The sequence below is a fragment of the Phascolarctos cinereus genome, unplaced genomic scaffold (genome assembly GCF_003287225.1).
Source record: "Phascolarctos cinereus isolate Bilbo 61053 unplaced genomic scaffold, phaCin_HiC Scaffold_1;HRSCAF=81, whole genome shotgun sequence".
Lineage (NCBI taxonomy): Eukaryota > Metazoa > Chordata > Mammalia > Diprotodontia > Phascolarctidae > Phascolarctos > Phascolarctos cinereus.
The window spans coordinates 83,361,152-83,384,752 of NW_027555514.1; the positions used below are offsets into that span (position 1 = coordinate 83,361,152).

General features: G+C 37.0%; 1 protein-coding gene across 1 annotated transcript in view; it reads left to right on the forward strand.

Annotated features, from left to right (window-relative positions):
- Positions 1-23,601, forward strand: part of PTPRN2 (protein tyrosine phosphatase receptor type N2) — a gene marked incomplete at its 5' end in the record, with an annotated part of 1,499,790 nt that overhangs the window by 1,428,262 nt on the left and 47,927 nt on the right. Inside the window, one exon of the mRNA XM_078149736.1 lies at positions 6,657-6,734. Coding sequence (XP_078005862.1) covers positions 6,657-6,734 — 78 coding nt within the window. The remainder of the gene's footprint in view (positions 1-6,656; positions 6,735-23,601) is intronic.

Here is a 23,601-nt window from a genome sequence, read left to right on the forward strand (position 1 = left end):
AGTTAGTCAGAGATCTGGTCAACTACTTCCCCCCTACCCTCACCCAGATAATTTCTTAAAGGGGAGAAATGAATTGCATAGTTTTGATTGTTTTGCTCCTGGAAAAAATACAATCAAGTTTTGTTTCACTTATGTTTCCAATATTCCCATCTTAGGGACGTTTAATTGGTTTTTCTAGTTAATACGATGGGATACCTTTAGGATTTTTTAAAGTTAGACATGGTTTAACAAAATTGTAGTTCGTGCATTTACCACTCCATCATCTTATTTTAATAATCCCAGTAATGATCAGAATTTCCTAATGGTATTTTGGTTATTAGGCATTGTGATACTGGATTATAACAGGGTATTTTTTTTCATTGTGTCAGCAAGGTGAGTGTTAATAATACAACCAGAATTGTCTGAATTGAAAGAAAAAAGCAGTTTCCTTTTTCCCCCACCTTGGACCCCGAGACATCTCATGAGGATAGAGTAAAAAAAAAATAAATGAATAAAGCAATTATTTTCAAATCTAGAAAGAACTGAATTACATCAATGTATTTGTGACTGAACCATTTCCATTTTATAGAGCCAAGGGCCCAGCTTCCAGATATTTGAGCTGGTCCAGCCTACCTTAAATCTAAATAGCAATGCTATTTGCCAAAGGAAGGCAGCCACCCATGTATGTGCATATACACTTAGGGATGTGTTTGTGTATGGTTTATATGTATATTCTTTCATGTCATACCTATTCTCAATTTTTTGTTAAAATCTAAAGCTGATCTGTTAAGTCCCCTAGGCCAGGGACTGTTGGGAACACAGATGATTCCATAGAATGATTTCATGAATTTTAAAAAATTTCATACTATGAGCAAACATACTGGATTTCTTTCAAATTCTAGGTTGTAAGAATGAGCCAGAGGATACCAACTTTACCTCCTCTCTCTGAAATCACTGAAAGTACAGTGATAATAACTGTGCTACCAGCAATTGAATGAAAAGCTTGCAATTACAGCACAAGGAGACCCTGACTGTGCAGAATAAAACTACGATAATTACATCTGTCATATTTGTACTTAGTCCTCATTAAATTCAGGGAAATCATCCAGTAGTAAATAATGTGCAATCTTTGCTTTTAAATCAGAGGTCATGAAAGTAAATGGGAATCCTGTTTCCCCTCATAGGGTGTCTAAGAGAAAAACCCATCAACTACATTTAAAAACTCAGCTTGCTTATTATTGAAGACACCAGACTGAGAAATGTCATTAATATGACAGTTTGCTCCAACACAGCATACAAATTTTTTTAAACAAGAACAATTCTGAAAATTTTAATGACATTTAAAAATGAAATTACTTCTTCATTCCCTCATTTATTTAGAGAAAAATTGCTTAAAATTTCAATTCCAAAGTCATTTAACAAATTCAAATTGAAACCAGTTCTCGTTAAGGTGGAGAGAAAAGTGATAGGCAACACCTTCTGAGTCTCTTGTAGATTCGTGTTTCACTAAAAGAGGATTTTTTTTCTTCAGAAGAATAGTTATATGCATACATATGACAATGAGATAATAGCATTCTGCAAATCATAAAGTGCTATATAAATGTCAGTTATTGTTACTATCACCATATTCAACTATAGTTCTGTGTGCTAGATGAAGTTGACTTAAGTCCAGTCTGATTTTTTACATACATTTAAGAAACTATTCTCCCTTCTGTGCCTTAAAGGATAATAAAATTATGTTCCTGGGAGGTTGGAAGCAAAGTGTAGGAGGGGAAGAAGCCTATAGAAAAATTAGAGTTTTATTCTTCCCAACGTGTATAAAATTTTAGAATAGGTAGGATCATCCTGAAATGGCCCATTTCACTTTTATCTATTTGTTGTTCAGTCTTGTCTGACTCTTCTTAATCCCATTTGGGGTTTTCTTGGCCAAGATACTGGAGTAGTTTGCCATTTTCTTCTCCAGCTCATTTTACAGTTGAGGAAACTGAGGCAAACAGTGACTTGTCCAGGGTCACCCAGGTAATAAGTGTTTGACGCCAGATTTCAATTCACAAGGATAAAGTCTTCCTGACTGCAGGCCTGGAATACTATCCGCTGTGACACCTAGCTGCCCCTCACTTTTATTTAAGCTATACTTAATAGAAGCTGGTCATTCAGTGTCTACTTGTTTGACATCAGAATTTAAGAATGGTGCTTATTTGTCTTCTCATCTGACATCAGTGAAAAGCTCTTCAATCAGAATAGTATTTTCAGATGATTCAAAGCTTCAGAATCTGAGTCCCACATACTACTGATATCCAGAATATGGAGAAAGGAGAAGTAAGAATTGTTTACAGTGTTGAGAAAATTGTTTCTAAGTCTTCTTCTTAGAGATTCTAGTTTCTCAAGTCAAAATCAAGCAGTGGCAATTTTTGTTTTGTTTTGTTTTTTTAATTGCCATTCTCTAGTTTGAGGCATGGAACCCAATCTTAACAAAACAACACAAAAACTATGCACTTTACAAGAGCTTAAGAATGAGCCTTCCTTGGACTCCATTTGATTTTGCCACATCTTAGGAATTCAAGCCTCCTCATGAGCAAAGGATTCAGCTGAAACAAATGGTTTTCTTTTGGGGGCCAAGGGGAGGGGACTAGTCTTAGTAAAAGCAAAATTATACCCCTTAATTACACTTGGATTGCAATGATCTTTGATCCTCTTTTTGCATGAAATCACAAAGCCACCTTTAAGGATGGTTCACTGTGATACTGGCTTGCCTGCTATGGCAGTGTTACTGTGAAAATTTCCATTATGAGAGAAAATGTTTAATAATTGCACCACTTTGCTTCTCCAAATGCACCAACCTTTTAGTGCTGTGAGAAAGCATGTAAACTTTGAGCTCACAGAAACAAAGTCTTTTCACCTTGTACGGCAAGTTCACTGGTGGAAACTTAGAGCTTGTACAAGCCTGATGTCTCTTTTTTTATTACCAAATTGACATGTATTTCACTGATTTGTTTGCTTATACATGTAGGGGTTATATATAGCCTATGCACTTATATGCTTACCTTGAGCATATTCTAGTTACGATGCTCAACACTCATATGACCTTGGTCAAGTCACCTCTTATTTCTCATCTGAAAAATGAGTGGTTGGATTAGATAACCTATAAGGTCCCTTCTAACTTTATGTCATTGGGTCATTTCAGTCATATTTGACTCTTTGTGACCCCATTTGGGGTTTTCTTGGCCAAGATACTGGAGTGGTTTGCCATTTCCTTCTCCAGCTCATTTTACAGATGAGAAACTAAGGCCAACAGAGCTAAGTGACATACCCAGGGTCACACTGCTAGTAAGGGTTTGAGGCCAGATTTGAACTCATAAAGAAGAGTCTTCCTGACTCCAAGCCCAGTGCTCTATGGTTGATTACATATCTATAAATATAGATACATTTCTCTATATCTCTATATATACACATACATATGAAGAAGGCTTTGCATAAGCACATATATGTATATACATATATTCACACAGATAAACTCAAGGAAGTATTGTTTTAAATGAGAAAGGGAGAAAAGGGATAGGAAAATTTTTCTAACACATGTTAGTATCCAAGAGAATATGCAGAGAAGACAGTTGAGGAGTCACTTTTCCATGCTACTAGAGTGGATAGATTACAAGGCATATATGCTGTGATCTTCAATCAATTACTTTGGTTAGAAATATATATATATATATCTATCTACATATATGTGCATTTGGCATGTGTGTGTATGTATATATATATATGTGTGTATATATATATATGTGTGTGTGTATGTATATATATACATATATATATACACATATTAGTGTTAATGTATTTTCTTTATTCCAAATAGCCTCAAATATGAACCTTTCTAAAAAACACCTAGCAGTTAATGAGACATATTAATTTTAAGTAGTTAAATATTTCCTTTATTTTTATTCAGTTACAGACTAGCTAATAGCATGATAGGAATTTCTGTTGCCTTATAGTTGCTATGAGCAAAAAGTGTTCCTGCCCATAATTGTTTTCTCTACAACAGAATGTGCCTGGAATGTAATAATTGTAATTGTCTTTTGAATTATTGTTAAATGGATGACACATTTCTCCACTCTGTGCTCATTATGATGTTTGCCACATTCCAAATAGCAGCTTTTTGACAGCAGCTGATTAGTGCTAAAATACCAAGAGTGGCCCAGGCCTGATTTACTAGATAGTTGAGCGTTTGGAAGTATTTCTTCTCTGACAGTACTACTTACATCATCATTGATTTTCTTTGCTTTTGTCTTTAACACACAAACAGGTGGTTGGTTAAAAAATATTTTTAAAAAATCACTGTAAAATAAATTATGACCTTTCATAAATGTTGACTTACGTATCCTCCCTATACCATGCCCAACTTTTGCTCTTAATCACATATTTGTTGTTTTGAATGCTGTTGAAAATGTAACTGTGTTGAATATAGCAGCAGTTTAAAATGCCTTGCCTTCCCAGTTGCTTTTGGCAAACAAACCCTTTGACAGGAAGGTGGGGTTTTAATTTTTCTGTACAACTCTTTACAAGGAAGAGGTCAAGGTCCTGGTAAAGAGCTATCACTGCCCGCCCCCCCCCGTCCCCTAACAAGAACATATTTTAAAAATCAAAAACTCTCATTTCTACTGAGGTCTTTCTTTTCCTTTTTTTCCCCTTCTGCAACATTTTAATTGGTACTTTCAATGAAAGTAACATAATTTACCTGTATTGTGCTTGTTGTGGTGAATTTCAACACTAGGTCCAGTTTTAATTATGAATCAGAAAATTAGGAGCATCAAAGGCATTTTTCCTTCCTCACTATCTTTTTTTTTCCCAGCAAGTATCACATTGTTGTTCTGTTAGAATAACTTACATCTGTTCTTTTATGCGCTTTTCCTTTTTCATAGTGCACATAATTATAAGGTGCATTCTTTTATGCTGACAACCATCACCAAGGAAAATGTTGATAGGCTCTGAACAAATTCAGGAGATGCCTGCTAGAAGGAATCTGTCTTGTACTTACCCTTGTTAAAATTTAAACTTAAAGCAACATTTTAAAGTGGTTCTAAAATACCATAACTTAATGCTTAGCATTGCATATGGTGGCACATCTCACATCTGCATTGTTTGGAGTAACAAATCTTTCATCATAATGCTAAAGCCAAGATGGCGCAATACCTTTTCGGTGGGCCCTGAAATCAAGACTGGGGCACTCAAGACAAAGAATAAAAGCATTAAATGAGTCTGACAAGCAAGTAAACAAATAAATGTCTTCACCTGGGAAACTGTAAATCCCACTCACTACACAACTGTACCTTCCACCAGTATAAAATGATGGTTCACCCTTTGAAACCTGTCCAATTTGGTTTGGCTTCTAACACTTTTTCTAGGAGACCATCCAATAATCTGAGAATTCTATCAGAAAGTTTTCTTGAACATTGAGTTTAATATCCTCCCACTCACCCCTCCTCTTTACTAGTTGACTGAGGCTTAGGATTTAAGGAAAAGAAACACACCCTATTGCTCTGAAAACCTTCAATGTAGCACTGTAATCCTATTTGGTTCTCAGGCTTTGTTTCTCACCCTCTTTTTTTTTCTAGTCAGTCTTTGAATTAAATGTTATAATTAAGGTCTTTCAAGCCAAACATCCTCTATTGAGGCTAGCAGGATGCATTTGGACAAATCAACTAGCCAGAAAGCCCACAACTGTATTCTTTTTTTTTTTTGTTTGTTTTTAGTTCCTTGTTCACTGGCATGGTGGAAATAGAATAGGAAATTAGCTACTTGAAGGCTGGGACCACTCTTCTGTCAAGTGCTTATCTCACTGTGGGCTCTTAATATCCCTGGACTCAAGGCTGATGATGACTCAGCTGGCGTGAGCTCCTCTCTGGGAGTAAACAAAAACAACCACCCATATGAGATGGGTTAACACTTTCAGAACAACCAACGAGATGCCAGTTATTAATGAACATTTCCAGGGCCCTGAAGAGCTTATTTCTTTTTTCATGGATGAGTGGCATTTTCTCTTTCTGTTAAGAGTTTACTGTCTCACAATCCCACACTCACTAGTAGTGACAAATGGGCCCATTATTCTTTGTGCCGTGTCTGTGGTAAAGCTGGAGGGTGCTTATGTTGGCAACATAGACGGAATGACTATTATATCGTTTGCATGCTTTTACACAATTTCCCTATAGGGAGGGGCGGAAAGTCCCAGAATGGAATACTAGCTGGGATCCCATTTCCTCCATTTCTACCTGAATGGATGATGTTTTTAGGGTTGTTTTTTAGGAGTAAGAGCTTTGCATTTTCAAATACATGAATTTGTTGACATCTTAGTTATTTGGGCCAGTAAACCTCATTTCTTTGCAGATACTGATCCTGTAACCCCAATTTTAGGTGTAAGTAAAGTATTTCAAACTTAACAGGACCAGTTTCCCACCTACTTGGGAAGAGTGTAAAGAGATAAATTTTTTAGAGATTTTTGTTTGTTTTTTTCCATTTCTGAAACGGTTGAATACTAAAATGACATCGTGAATCAAGAGAATACAATCTAAGTTTTCTTTGCCAATTTCCTTTAAATATGTTTATCTTCTAGTTTCTTAAGAAAAGTCCAAGTAATTTTTATTTATTTATTTATTTGTTTGTTTATTAATCTTGTCTCTCAGATGGATCATGATCCCAGAAATCCTGCATATATTGCTACCCAAGGACCACTTCCAGCTACTGTGGCTGACTTTTGGCAGGTAAGTCTTTTTTTAAGTTAAACCCTTTCTGAAAGTAGAATTTATCAAACTGGTCATCAATAACTACTTCCTTTGGCTTATTAAGTTCACTGGAACACAGCCACAGTTGTGTGGGCCGAGATACCTAATTGACTCTACATGCAACATCCTACATTGGTCATTTCATTTAAAAATTAAAGATGTGAGTTAGCCTGTTTTCAAACTGATTATATTTGAACTTGAGTGTTTCAAAGATGTAAAATTTCCTTTTAATATTTAATGTCCATGTTGCCCTAGGAAGTTAGAGAATTCATATGATTGGATGATAAGAACAGAAGGGGCTTTTGTGCATGAGAAGTAATCCCGGTCCTTTTGCCAACTCACAAATTAAATTTAAGCAAACAGAGTAGAATCTCACTTTAATATGATTTGAAATAAAAAAAAGAATTTCTGTAAACACCACCCAAGTTACTGGAGCACCATAATAATGCTATGATTACTGTGAAGTTGTATCACCTATAACTATATCTTCTGAACAACAACAAAAGGACATTCAATCTGATAAATGGTATTTTATTTGCAAAGTTCTTGCAATAGAATGAGGGCTAGATTTGAAGCCAAGGAAAGACCTTGATTCAAATTTTACCTCCAACATTCTGATCACAACTTCTCTGAAGCTCATTTTCTTAGTTTATAAAATGGGGAAAATAATAGCTTTACAGATTTGTGAGGAGCAAATGAAATAATGTGTATAAAGTGCTCTGTAAACCTTAAAGTGCTACACACACATCAGCTGTGCCTATAGGGCAGAGTAGCTGGGTGGTGCGGTTGATAGAGCACTAGGCTTAGAATCAGGAAGATTCATCTTCCTGAGTTCAAATCTGGCCTCAGACCCTTACTAGCCATGTCACCCTGGGCAAAGCACTTAATCCTGTTTGCCTCAGTTTACTCATCTGTAAAATGAGCTGGATAAGGAAATGGCAAACTGCTCCAGTGTCTTTACCAAGAAATCCCCAAATGGGGTCACAAAGAGTTGGACATGCCTGAAACGACATAATAACAACCCTTAGGGCAAATCTGTACCTAAGGGACAGTTCCATGTCATGAAAAAATATTAGAGAACTTCTATTCTAATTAACTTATCATCCTCACCTAATTTGCTAATTTTAATTTGCAAAAAGGAAGGAAATAACCATTCCCATAGGCTTTTACAAAGCTATATTCTAATATTTTAATGGTTACGTGATCTCATTGATGCAGGCACTCCTTCCACAAGTTCAGATTGCAACCCACCTATTCCTTCTCATTCTGTTCAGTTCTTGATCACGTCCTTCCTTAAATCTTCCATAGGAGGCTGTCCTTGCTAATAGGCTTCTACCTTCTTATATCCACCAGGCATTATCCTTAAGGTCACCTGCAATTTTTATTCCTCCAAGTCTCCTGATATTGAATAAATACCAGGATAATATTTGAGTTGCCCATTATCCTTCTCACTGCATGACTGGCCCATGTCCTCTTCCCATCATACCCATGTCCTAAAGTTAGCCTTATTCAACACACTTTATCTTTTTGAGACATATCTCATTTTTGTCATCTGGTAGCTTAAGAAAAGAAATTTTTGTTGTAGCTTTTCTCTCTCAGTTGGATTGGGACTCAGAAATCTTACATTATGAGTGTAAGTTTTAATTGTGGAGATGTTTTACAGACTTTTTTTTAACCACTTCACACTTTTGTGAAGTCATAATACTCTAACTGCATTTTCTGATTAGCTGAGAGTTATTAATCATTTACACATTGAAACTGCCCAGGGTATGGATAACCCTACCTAGCATGCTTTTCCGTGTGGCAATGGTAGATATTTCAATTATGTGTTTTTAAAAATACATTCCTTTACCAACTATAAATTTCATTTTAATAACTAGACCACAAACTGTAGTATCAACACATATATAAAGTTAAGATTTTCTTTAATAACTTCAATTAAGTCATTAAAGAATATAATCTTTTCTCCAACCTCAGGCAGGTACATTGCAGAAGACTTCGGCAATTCTCTTATTAATAAGCATTTAAGTTACGAAATTTGAAGATATAAGTGGTTAAAAAAAAAAGGCCCTGGGACAATTGAAAAGTACCCTGCTTGGGTTCATAACTTCCTTATCCCTGCTTTGTGCAGATAGGCGAAGCTGTGGATAGTGTTGGACTTGGGGAGAGGAAATCCTCAGTTTCAGTGCAGCCTCAGCCCCTACCAGCTATGTGACCCTAGGCAAGTCACTTAACTTCTAAGAGTAAAATGGGGATAATAATAGCACCTACCTCCCAAGGATTGTTGCAATGATAAAATGACATAATACTTGTAAAGCTCATTGCAAACCTTAAGTGCTATATAAATGGTATTATTATAGTCCTTGACCTTCATTATTTGCATGGATCCAGAAACTCATCAGAGTATCAGACTATGTACTCCCTCCACTGGCACAAGCCACAACAGGCCCAAATGGCCTATGAAATAATTTCTAATGCTGAGATTCTATAATTCATCCCATGTCCTTCCATAAACCATTCTTGGTCATCTATCCAATAGATCCTTCCTGTGGGCCTTTAAATAGTTGCTGGTTACTGGTACAAGTCTTGGACTGTGTGACTCTTACTACTTGACTGGCCCATCTCCTTTTCTGGTCACAGGCCCTCATGATGGCTTTCCATCTCGCCAAAAGCGGTCCTTGCTGATATGCTTTGGCCTGCTCATATCCACTAGGCATCATCCTTGAGATCACCTGCAATTGTTATTCTTTTGATACCTAAGAAACTGAATCTGATGGAACAAAAAAATTACATGTATTAAAACGACTTCTGAAGCAGTTTTCTTTTGTCTTAAGCATGATTATAGGGATGAAGATCTTCTGAACAGTTTACATCACTCCTAGCTGCTTCTGAGCATTCCAGTTGTCTGAAGGGTCTTGTTACCCTCCTGCTCTATAGAGGGGGTAAAGGAATTTAGAGTCAAAAGCCATTTTGAAGTGGGACGTGTCAAAAAAAGTAGGAGTGTCCAAGGTAGATGACAAAGAGAGGCAGGGAGATCAACTGGGAGGCTATTGTAATAGGTAATGAGGCCCTAGATTGGTAGAGATATAATGAAAATATGAGTTTCAGAGACATTTTGAAGGAGGGATCCAACAGAACTTATTGACAGTTTAGCTTCCTTTAACCTTCAGCAAGAAACCTTTCCCAATCCTCCATAATCTTAGTGCCCACCCTCTGAGAGTAACCCCAATTTATCTTCTATATATCTTATTTGAACAGAGTTTTCTGCATGTCATCTCCCCCATTAAACTATGAGCTTCTTGAGAACAAAGACCATTTTTTTTTGCCTTTCTTTGTATCTGAAGGGCTTAATAATGCCTGGCACAAAGCAGCCACTTAATAAAATTACTAGGGCAGCTAGGTGGCACAGTGAATAGAGTACTGGGCCTAGAGTCAGGAAGACCTGAGTTCAAATCTAGCCTCATTCATTTACTAGCTCTGCGACCCTGGGTAAGTCACTTAACGCTGCTTGCCTCAGTTTCCTCATCTCTGAGATGAGCTGGAGAAGGAAATAGCAAACCACTCATAATGGGGTCACAAAGAGTCAGACATGACTGAAACGATTGAACAACAAAAAAATAAGATGACTGACTAATGGATATAGATGATGAGAGAAAAGCAGCTCTTACAGTCTAGCCTGGAAAAAATGGTGTTATCAGTGATGGAAAAGGGATGAGACCAATCAAAGAAAAATTCTAGGAGCTTGATTGAAGGAGGTTTCTCCCCTCTTTGTGTGGGCTGTTGTTTCTGGCCATCCTTTATTCTCAAAGCCATATCATGAAGGTGATATTTTGACTTGTGCGTGAATCAGATTTAAATGAGGCATTTAGATTTATTCTAGTACAGGCGGTTCTGGTACGATTTATAGTAGAAAGACCCCTAGCCTGGAAGCCAGAATACCTGAGTTCAAATAGAGGGTCTAGTCCAGTGATGGGGACCCTGGATTTGGTCAAAGGGCAGCACTTGAGGACCTAGAGGGCCACATGTGACCACAAGGCTACAGGTTCCCCACTCCTGCTCTAGTCCTTAATAACTGGATGACCTTGGGAAAACAACCCTCTAAGCCTAAATTTCCATTTCTATAAAATAATGATATCTAAGACCCCCTAACCAGGTTGTACTGAGGAAAGCACTTTATAAACTTTAAAGGACAATGTAAATGTTAGTTATTATTATATCCACAGAATAAATTTCTTGAGCAAGGTATTTTTGCTTCCGTTGTCCCTCTGTCTCCCTGCAGAATACAATGTAGAATCTATACTAGCTGCTGAATTGAATTGAAACAGAATATATGAAAATAAGTATATTAGGGGTTAATTGCTCCATAAAGTAATTCGGTTCCCTATTAAACAATTCCTTTCATGAGCACTCCAGTAGTTTAAAAAATAAGTTGATTTATAAAAAATTTATTTATATGCCATTTTTGAAGAATACATCTATTACCCAAAGTTAGGCACACATGGGTTTTGTGTTTCTTATGAACTCCTATCAGTCATTCAGTAACACACCTAGAATGCCTTACTGCATTTAACCAGAATGAATGTTGTCCTACTTTTGAGTTCAGAAATCACTTATGTCAGGGCAGCTAGGTGACACAGAGGATAGAGCACTGGCCCTGAAGTCAGGAGGACCTGAGTTCAAATCTGACCTCAGACCAAACACTTGACACTTACTAGCTGTGTGACCCTGGGAAAGTCACTTAACCTCAATTGCCTAAAAAGAAAAACCACTTATATTAGTAAATAATGTGTGGAAGTTGTTCATTTAAAAAAAGATCTGAGGCTTTTAGTCGACCACAAACTTAATGTGAGCTTAGTTTGACATTTGATGGAATATTGGGGTATTAATATATTGGATATCTTAGAGATATCTTAGAGCATGGGATGTCATACTGACTCTACCCTTGACTGGTTATATAATGTCCAATTCTGAATACTACATTTCAAGAGGAGCAGTACAGATGAAAGAATGTCCAGAGGAGAAGGATCAGGATGGTGAGAGAGTCTAGGAACCATCACATAACAGTTGAAAGAATATAGGATGTTGATCTTACAGAAGTTAAGACTAAGGTGAGAGGTGATGGTTGTCTTCAAATACGTTAAGGCATATTTTCGGAAAAATCACAGGGCAAAACCAAAATGGACTTTATAGATGAGAAACTGACTCTAAATCCAGTGTTTTTCCCACCATTTCATGTACTGCCTCTTCATGGCTCCAGAGGACAGAACTAGAGTCAATCGATTGGTGAAAAATACTGGTGGTAGATTTGGGTTCAAAGGAAAAGGGAATGGTCCCACAAAAATGAAACTATATCCTTGTAAAGTAGTGAACTCTGTCACTGGAAGTATTCAAGCAGAAGTTTACTAGGCATGTTGCAAGAGATAACTGTGTTGGTTGAAAGTTTGGATTAGGCGACTTGTGAAGAACATTCCAGCTTTAAAATTCTCTGATCTTTTAAATACGAAGTATTTAGAAGGATTTTCACCATTCTTCCTTTGCACACCCTCCAACTTATCTATGTCCTTGCTTAAATGTGATGTGCAGAACCGACCATGACATTTCAGGCGTGGTCTGAAGAAGATAAAGTACAACAGTCCTATCGCCTCCCTAGTTCTGGACACTATGCTTCTCTTAATGCTGCCTTGAAATTTTATTAGCATTCTTGGCTGTCCCATCTGCTGGTGACTCACATTGTTTGCAATCCATTAACATTCCCAGATATCTTTTTTCAGAAAAACTAGTTTCTATTCATGTTTCCTTGATTTGATACTTGCAAAGCTGATTTTTAACCAAGTAGAAGACTTTACATTTATCATATTAGATTTGGACTTTGGATTGTTAATTGCATTTTTAATCCAGTTCTGTCATTAGTATGTTAACTATCCCTCCCAGCTTTGCATCATCTTCAGTTTTTATAAATTTGCAAACTATGTCTTTGACCAGGCTGTTGATAAAAATGTTAATTGCATGGGGCCAAACACAAATCCCTGAAAAACTCCCCTCAAGAGCATTCACATCTATTCTTTTGGTCCTTTAGTATGCTTTTGGATTCAACTAGTTCTGAACCCACTTAATTGTACTAGTGTCTAGTCCACATGCCTCCATCTTTTCCACAAGAGTGGCAGGAAAGAGCAGCATTTTTATGAAAAATACTTTGCTCAACCCTATATAAACTCTAGCAGTCCCCTTATGGACCAATTTGATAAAATTCTCAACAAGGAAATTAGCTAATCAGGAGTGACCTATTTTTTAATTAATTTTCTTAAAACTATCAGTCATTTTTTTTCTCAGTATTTGTGAAAGATAAGCATAATAAAGAAAAATAAATTCCCATATAAACCACGTCCAGAAATGTGTGTCTCATTCTACATAGCACCTCTCTGTCAGAAGGTGGGTAAGCAAATGCTTCGTCATCAGTGGCATGACTTCTTTTCGATTAAATCATGCTGGCTCCTTCTAGTAACCACTTTCTTTTCTAGATAGTAAATAACCATCCCTTTGTTAATCCATTCTAGCATGTCAGGAATCACAGGCAAGCTCATTGTCCTAAGTTTGCAGGCTCCATTTACTTCCCCTTTTTAAAAAAAAAAATCAGAATATTTACCCTTCTCCAATTGTGTGGAACCCTCTATCTCTACAAGCTTTCCAACACCACTGGCAATGACCCCCCAATTATCCATACTAGTCATTTTAGTAACTTCAGATGTTGATCATTTGGGCCAAGAGAGTTGAGCTTATTAAGGGTGCTTCAATGCTTCCATGTTATTGCTTCATTAATATTGGTTATAAACTCCCTCATACCCACATTTGTTCTCTTTTCCATCAAAAGAGCATTCTTCTTGGAAGAGAAATCAGCAGCGAAGTAAGAGATAAGCATAGCTGCCACCCTGAGTGATGCTGCTGTCCCTTCTCTGATCTTCTTCTTTTCTCCAATATAGCAACAAATTAAAAAGTCCCAAACTCTTTGATTTTCCCTGAGCTTTCCTTGCCTTCCTTAGTTCATTCTGCATTCTCACACTCCTGACATTATCCTCACAGGTCTGTGCCGTGCTTTTATATGCATCTATTACCTCCCATGTTTCTATCTTCTGTATTTGACTTTTTAAAATTCATGTTTCTTGATGTGCATTCACATTGGTCTCCTTAGGCAATTCACCTTTTTCCTTCTCCTCAGAATTATTTATTTTTGTGGCATAAGAATTTCATTCCTGAGAGAATCCCTTTCCTCCTGGTCTACCTTCCCCTGCAGAGCTTAAATCCATAGGGGCCTAGCTATCTTTTCTCTAAACCCTTTGAAATCTTCTCTCCTAAAATCGAGGGTTCCTGTCAGATTAAACTTAACTTTCCTCTCCTCTCTTACAAATGGCAAAATGGAGTAGGCACTTCCACCCCCCCTGTTCTCCTCCCTTCCTCCTCAGCAGCCAGTTCTTCTTTGTTGGGGAGACCCTAATCCAGCATGGAATTTACCTCTGTTGGTTACTCTGCCTTTTGAAGGGTGAAACTGTCATTAAGGTAAATCAGAAATTATTGACTACACTGATTCTGGCAATGAGGCACAGCTTCTGTTCTGATTTTGGTAGGAAAGGCTCTTCTGACAGAGTACCTTGGACAGAGGAAGTGCTCAGTGTATTTGGATTGAATAGGTGAATGAGTGAACAGGAAAAAAAAAACAGAAGATGGGAAAGATGAGGAATTTTTCTGTAGTAAAATGGGAACAATAACAGCTACTACCTCCCATGGTTATGAGGATTAAGTGAGATGATATTTGTAAAGTGCTCTGCAAACATTCAAATGCTATATAAATGCTACCAACTATTGTTGTTGTTGTTATTTGAATTACCTTTTGAGCTATAGGAATCTCTTTAAACTTAACCAAATCAAGCAAGCATTTATTAAGCATCTACTATTTGTCAGTCACTGTGCTAGATGAAAACAGTAGTCAGCTGCTTTGCAAGCAAGATTATTTCCATATGCTGCCTTGAAAATGAGAGAGTAGCAAACATATATACATGAACGTAAGTCTGCATTGTGAAGTTACATCTATCAGAAATTCATATGCTACAGTCATATGCTATATAAAGATATGAGTTATATACATTGTCTTTTTTTGTTTGTTTTGTTTTAGGCAATTGGGGTTAAGTGACTTGCCCAGGGTCACACAGCTAGTTAAGTGTCTAGTGTTTGGTCTGAGGCCGGATTTGAACTCAGGTCCTCCTGACTTCAGGTGCTCTATCCACTACACCACCTAGCTGCCCCCATCCATTGTCTTTTAAAATGGAAAATAATACTTTATACATTGTAGTATCCTGCATTTACACTCTCTAGCTGAAAAATATTATTCAGTCATCTTTGTTTTTCAAAACAAAATTAGAGACTTGTATTTGTGTATAGGGAAGTTAAGAGTTAGCATACTTTCCCCTAGCCACAAGAGTATAGCTAAGGAAATACGGAGTTCCAGACTAATATGAGATCTCAAGCAAATCACATTGTGTTTGGCACCCCCTTCCTTATCTAACTTCCAACATTTATATACACATGAAATTAGGCTAAAATGATTATCCGTGACAGTCATGAAGGGGAAAAAAAGGTCTCAGAAAGATGATTTGCACCTTTACAGTATGTGTGTAAGAATTATGGGTCATTCCCATTCACATTGCCTTGGTTGAGAGGGTCACAGAGTGGTTAATAAATGAACTTCAAGTCTTTTTCAGGAGATGCCAAAGCCACCTCCATTGCTCCATTAATCTGGGTCCTCAAAAAAGTCCTAGATAATCACCCTAATTTTCCATTCCCCCGGAGAGGTTCTTATGGGATAACACAATAGGGGGAGGGCTATCAAGATTAGGACTCTTACCGTCCAATTTTCCAGTCTTGTCCTATTTATTGAACAAAATATGCTGCTTTTCAAAACAAATTCAAACATTAAAATTGTTATGACCTCTCTTGGCTAGGTTTTGTATAATGCCTAGTAGGAAGAAAGACAAAAAGGCCAAAAGGAGGCACCCCACCTCTAAGAAAATCGCACTGAGCAGCAGAAAGGTGACCCCTTTGCAGATATGGTCATAAGATTTTCTGAGAAGTCAAACACTCCAAAGGACCGGTGAGCAAACTAGCATTGCATCTTTGGTGGTGAAGGCCCCACATCCAACTTAAAGAACTTGAGGATAATGACATTAAGAAGTTTGCTCTGTCAGTACTCTTCCTTCAATTCAATTCATCCAATATTTATTGAGAACATGCTTTGCACAAGGCTTTGTTCTAGGTACAAAGAGCTCATGGAATGCTGAAGTTGGAAGAAACCTCAGCAATGATTTAGTCCGACTCTTAGATGGAACATGAACTCCCTCTATGACATCCCCCCAAAATGACAAACAAAACTTCTCATGAAGCCCTTTAGGGGTGCAAAATTCATTCTTGGGGAAGCTATATCCTATTTCTGGACAACTCTAATTGTTAGAAAACTTGTCATGACAAGCTGAAATCTGCCTCTTCAAAAATCCACCCATTCATTCTAATCTTCCCATTAGGAGCCAAGTATGAATTAATCCCATTCTGTGTGAAAACTCTTCAAATATATGAAGGTTTTAATAATGTTTTCCCCCAGGTCTTCTGTTCTCCAGACTAAACATCCCAAGTTCTTTCAAGTAATCCTCCCATAGCAAAATTTAAAGTCCTTCTTCTTTCTCAGTAGACCCCTTCCAGATGAACTCTGTATCCCTCCTAAGATGAGATGCCTTTAACTTCTCTCATTCTGGACACTAAACTTCTGATAATGCACCCTAATATTGCATTAGCATTTTCGAGCTGCCTCATCATACTGTCAATTCAGTGATTTTACAGTTCACTACAAACCCCTGTCCTTTTTATTTAAAAAAAAAGTCTTATTTTTATTGATGCCTCTTGTTTTTATATTACATTCACGTGAGGATTATTTCTCCTCCTCTCCTCTCTGGAGAGCCACCTCTTGTAACAAGGATTTGAAATACAAAGAGAGAAGCAAAAGATGTCAGCAAAATTAACCAGTAATCAACTGTATCTGACGTTATTAGCAACATTCTACAACCACCCCTGCGGTGGAAGGAAGGGAGATGTATTTTCTCAGCTCTTTTCTCAGGCAAAGTTTGGACATCATTGCACAGTGTTCAGTTTCACAGTTTTGTTGTTGTTTCTTGTCATTTTCTATGTTGTAGTCGTTTTGTAGATTGTTTTCCTAGTTCTGCTTACTATACTCTGTCAGATCATCCAAGTTTCCTGTGCCTTTCACAATTTTTTATAGTCATGATTTCTTACAACAAAGTAATTTTCTGTTACATTAACATACCCTGATTTGCCTAGCCATTCCCCAATCAATGGTTACCTACTTTGGTTCAGGTCCATTACTATCTCAAAAAAGTGCTGATGTGGATATTTTGGTGAATATAGAGAATTTTCTGTCTTGGACTTCCTTGGATATATAGGCTATGCCTTTTTCACATGAACTTTGGAGTAATTTCTCCCTTATCCTGTGCTTTACCATGGATTTTTTAGCTCAAGTATAGGAGTTCACATTCTTAATAGTTAACACAATAGTTAATAGTTAATAACAATTAACACTTATTAGAAAATTCTATGTAACACTTTGAGATTTTTAAAGTGCTTTCTTCAAACCAGCTCAGTAAAGTCAGAAATACAAGTATTATTATGTCCAATTTGGCCTATGAAGAAACTGAGGCTCTGAAAAATTAAAAGATTTACCCATGTTTACCACAGCTAGGAAGTTTCTGAAATGATATATGTATTTTCTCTTCTGTCCAATTCCTTCAGTTAACAGGTGAGGAAATTAAGGCAAGAGAAGTTAAGTGACTTTGGTCAGGGCCACACACCTGTTAAGCATCTGAGATGAGATTTCAACCTAGGTCTTTCTGGCTCCAAGTCTAACCCTATATTCACACTGCATTGTGCTTGTTATCTGGACCTACTCGTTAAGGCATGCTAACAACTGTAAGTGTGGGGCAGCAAGGTGGCATAGTGGATAGAGTGCCAGTTCTGGAGTCAGGAAGACTCATCTTCCTAAGTTCAAATCTGGCCCAAGACACTCACTAGCAGTGTGACCCTGGGCAAGCCACTTAACCCTGTCTGCCTCAGTTTCCTCCTATGTAAAATGAGCTGGAGAAGGAAATGACAAGCTACTCTAGTATCCTTGTCAAGAAAACCCCAACAGGGGTCGCAAAAAGTTGTACATGACTGAAAAACGACAGAACAATGAACAACAACACTTTAATGTGGATTTATTAGATAACTTTCCTCCAGTTCTAACAGGATAGCTGTACAGCTTGAGAGCACTTGGGGAGAAGAATCATTAGAAAGTAGGAAAGTGGTGTCAAAAGAGAAAGGTGGCAAACTTTCACAACTTCATCATTTTCCTGGGGGCCAGCCCTCCTCACTGTCAGAATAGTTTTTTTTTCCTCACTTAAAATAGGGGTATATAAAACACGGGTTAATGGGTGATTATGCAGTTTCCAAGTCCTGCTTATGTCTATACCACAACTCAACTGGGTAGTGGAAGTAGTAATAAAATTATAACAACCCGTATTTACATGACTCTTTAAGGTCTGAAAAGCACAAAGATGCTATAATTATCCCAATTTTACAAATAAAGAAATTGATATCCAGGGAAGTTAAGACATTTGCCCAGAGTGGTAAATGGCAGGATTCCAACTCGGTTCTAGGCAATGGTGACCATTTTTAAAGAAAATACATTTAAAAGAACTTTAGGCCCCAGTGCTCTTACCTTACACATCTTAAAATTTTGAAATTAATCTTTGGTTAAAATAAAACAAAATGCCTGAATATCTTTTACTTATTCTTCTTTTGTATCATAACTGAAACCCAACTGAATTTTCAGCTTTCAAGTATGGTTTTGATTCACAGTCCTTTTTTCTTCTTTTGGCATAGAGAAGAGCTTGATGCATTCTTAATGGGTACTCATTTTGAAGAGCATGGCAGCCTAAAAGTGCCACTTCTAGCTAAGGTGTAAAATATGCATATTTAATTTAGAACATGAAAGCAGGCTGAGGAAAGAGTAGTTCATAAGTAACAATGCTCCCTGGGGCCCAGGTAACTTAATGTACATGTCAAGTTATTGAGAATAAATACATCAATAGTAATTGTACAACTGTTCACTTAAAAAAAAATTCTGCCTTACGAATGTTTGTGCTTGCCATGGAAATCCCGAAATCACACGGTAGGCATACCAAGACATATTGAGTCTGTTGTACTTGAAAAATAAGCATGTTCTTATACCGTATTCAAAGAAGTCTAGGGTAGTTTTCAATAAAATTGTAAGCGTATTGCATTAAACAGCCCCCCATCTCCTTGGGCAACTCTTGCATTGTTGCTAGAGGAAAACTATGCCAGAGGTGGTTACTGCTATTTGTCCGAAATCAACTTCTGGCTTTATACTTGGACTGGACAATGTCGGTGATAGCTAAAGCGGCAGGTCTGCCTTTGTCTCTCTCCCTATTGACAATCAACACAGAGCTCTAAAATGTATTTCTTCCTATGTTATAGGCAATCTAGTCCTTTGAGAGAGAAAAATAGATGGATGGATATACTTGAATGTTTGAACAGGGTCACAGTTATTTCCTTCCAAAATATACTTAGAAGAAATGCTTGATGAGTACAACAGTCAGTCATGTATGTTGTAAATAAATACCTTCTGTGTACTAGTTGGCAGGGACTGGGATACAAACACAAAAATAATAAATCCCTGCCCACAAGGACCTTACCTTCTATAGGGAGGGATAACGTAAATAAATGTTAATAAAACATATTCCTAAAAAATACATCAACAAAACAACTTGAGGCTTCAGTGGCCTCCATATGACCTTGAGTGCCATTACCAGGGAGTTGATTGTTTAGGGTGACTGTGACTACAGTATAATCAGATATTCAGGGGATGTAATTGCTATGCTTGCTGAGAAATTGCTCCTGGTAAGGCAGAACCAAGGTTTCAGGACCTCTGCCCTCAAAGGGCTATGTAGATGGGTGGCAGCAAATCAAAATGCCCAGATCTGTCAGATCTATCTGGTTCTATGTCAGTCATGTGCACCCAACAAATAAGGTGCCCAACACAGTGAAACCTTGCTAATTTAGAATTTGAGGTCATTCTACCAGGGCTGGGCTAAAATTGGCCTCTGCATAGTCTGTGAAGCAAATGTGAACAAGATCATGGTAAAGTGAAAGAGAGGAAATGCTTAACTTATTCTGGAGAAAAATCTGTTTTCAAACACTTTAACAGCATCCATTTTCATGCAAACAACTGAGGGGCTGATTGAATCGGGCCCCTTGGGACCACGACTTTGTTACCATTTACTTTGAATGCCTATATGTACTAAAATGTACACAAAGTATTCTTTTATGATATTCAATGATTTAAATTTTCCATGAATTCAATAAATGAAGCCTTGCTGGAGTTTCAAAAGCTTAATGTTTTCACTACACATTAGAAAGGGAAGTTTGAGGGGAGGGGTATTTTTCTTTTTGCCAATGTCATCACCTTAAAAGAGTCTGCTCTAAAGGTTTGTTCCAAACCTATGAGGTGTATTTTGAAATTGAAGAAATTTTTCCTGCCCTGTAATTTTCTTTTGATTTGGGGGATCAGAAAAGTGATGGCTTAGAAAGGAGGTGGAGGTGGGAAGGGCCAGTGAAGTAACCAGTCAGTATGGTGAAATAGTAGGTTAAACTAGTTATTTGTCATCATTTAGACCAAATGACTGACTGGCTAATTTTCTTTTCTAACTGGTTGTGTCAGTGCTCTGTAGATATAGCCAGCATCCAATATTAAAAAGATGTGATTCCTCTACCTGACATGATGTTTTTCTTTCTTCCTATAATAAATGAATGCAGAAAGATGATATGTTTATGTTTACAACAATCTCTGTTCCAGATTTGTAGGCCTCACCCCTTTGGTTGGAGAGTGGCAGTAACACTTTCTTTAGTTGGGAGAAGTCACTATATACCCAGTGCTTCCTCACAGAAGTTACTAAATAAGTGTGGCATGAATAAATTTAATCATTACAGAAGTCTATAAGTAACATTTTTCCCACACTAAAGAGAGCCAGTCTTGGATTTTGCTGACGCAAAGTTCTAGTACCAAGCCAGAAAACCTTAAGACCTGTTTTTGAAAACTTTGTTTTGGTTTGATGATAGGCCTTGGTTTTTTTGGTTTGGGGGTTGTTTTTTTTTTGGGGGGGGGTTGTTTTGTTTTGTTTTCTGACCAGAGAAAAGAGGGTACTTTCAGTTCAAAGATAAGGCTAGGCCTAGGTAACATTCTAGAATGCTGTGAGCCCTTCTGGGATACCCTTTTTATTTTGCCCACCTGATAAATTCAGCAAAAGTACCATCATCTAACATTTACCAACTAGATGGCTCTAGGAATGGGCATTTCTAATGCCCATTACTCAGTCCAACTCTTGAATATAGTAACCATTACTGGATGAAACTATAGAGTCATTGGATTGCTTGGGGTTAGGACTAATTAGTTGATAGAGGGTTTTTATTTACTACACCACTAGATAGTTTTCAATTTTAAGCTCCCTAAAGATAGGAATTTTGCTATTTCTCTTCTTTCTATGTGCCATGAAATGAATGAATGAAAAAGTATTTACTAACGGCTTATAATATGCCAGGCACTGTGTTAAGTACTAGGGCTACAGATACAAGATCAAGACAATCCTTGCCCTCAAAGAACTTATATTCTAATAGAGAAAAACAGTATATGAGAGTGGTGGCCAGGCAGTGGTGTTTTGTTGTTGGAAATCACAGGGATAATAAATAGAATCATAGGTAATGAATTAACAGATCCTCCCAGGAATGGTAGTATTGACTTGATTACTGAGCAAGAGATGGAAAGTGAAGAGGAGGAATGGGTACTCACAGAGTAGAAATGAAAAAAGAATACTACAATGCAGCATGGTGGGTCTGGGACCAGGCTGGATATGAAGAACTCTCACCAGTCAAGGGTAGCAAGGTGAGAAGGATGTAGGAGTGGCAAACACAATGTCTTATATGTCTTAAGTGCTTAATAATTGCTTGTTGAATTGAATTATAGTTCCTGAAAGAGAAAAACAAGTTATCTTCTGTCTCAGGAATTTTTTGCAATAATAATTTGCATTTGTAAGTCATTGCTCTTTCATTCACCCTTAGGTCTTAGGAAAGAGAGCAAGATTGGATGACAGCAAGGAGGAAGGATATAGAAAGAACTCCTGGGGATAGCATGTGTTAACTGAATTAACCAGAATTTTTGAGTAACTGGCATCTTCCATTCTCCCAAATTCCAAATGAGAAAACTATTTGTTGTATATATTCTAAAACATCTCAATTACATCCTAAAATAGTAAAAATATAATGAAATGCTCTAACTTTCAGTCCTAGGGCAGGCTCCAGTTTCTGTTGATAAGAAATGTTTTAAATAGTAAGGAATGGAATCCTTCCCATGAACTGAATAGCAGTATTGATACCCATATGGGCTTCCTGTTTGTTTGATTTAGTAAAATTCTCCTTCTGCTTTTATGCACAGTGACCTAAAAAGATATATTACACCCAAGAGTGCCTTTGAAATTGTTTGTTTAAATTAAGTTTCATTTGGATTTAATCTTAACCAAATCTTTAGAGAGCCAGGAAGACCCTCTGTAATGAAATGCTGTGTGTTTGAACCAATGAAAGATGTTGCCCAACTGTAAGGATTCCTCTTTAAATGAGTGGGCTTTATAATGTTACACTTGGGTGGCACAAGCAGAGTGCTAGATGATTAGTTTATGGTCTAGATCATTGTATTTTTATTACACTCATAAAATCTGTGTTTCTCCTCATTTTCGTAATGGCTTCAATGAGCTTCTATACCTTCTGAAGGCACATTAAATTGTTATGTGATGAAAGTACCGATTTAGTGGAACTAGTTTTAAAGCCTGGGTAGCTCAAAGTAAGACACATGTTTTGAATTCTTATCTTATTGTTAGATTTGCAAGAAGGAAATGGGACTGAGTGTAATTCACATTTATTTGTGGACTTTTTCCTTAAATACTTCACTGGCTTACATTAAATTCCAATCTAAATGATACACAATGAGGTGCCTTAAGGATATTGACTATATCATATGGCAGTATAAATCAATATTAAAGGAGGAAAATATTATGCATGTGCCTGATTTATAAAATATAATTTAAAGGGGAGGGCTTAATAGAATGAGCAATGAAGAGAAAATTTGTATTTGAGAAATATTTTGTAGCTTTAAAAAAAAAGGGTGGAGGGGAGGGAGGACCTAATTGGATTATCATCTCTGTGCATTTAAAAGAAATAGGGGGGCTTTTTGGTTTACTAAATTTACATCTAAATGTAGTTGCTTATAAATATTTCTCTGAAGTTAATGTAACCCTTTGTTTAAAAAAAAAGAGTAGGTTCCTTTTCTGTCTGCAATTTAATATGCTAATAAAAGTCAGCAAATATACCATCAGTATACCCATAATAATAATGGTCTTTAGTGATTATGCTGTTGTTAAGTATTAACTCCTAGGCGGGTGTTCACACAGTTGTAAGCTGTGTTTGGAGAGCATTTCTATAGGGCCATTTTTGCTGGGTTTGGCCTTTCTATACAGTCATTTCTTTGGTGTGTTTTGGTACTTATTTTTCCTATAGGTGGCTATCCCAAATTGTTAAATCCATTCAGTAAGACTCATTATTTCCTTTCTTATGGACTTGCAGTAGTTTGCACAGCAGAGTATTATATTTTTGTATGGCCAAGAAGAGATACAATTTTTTGATGCTGTTT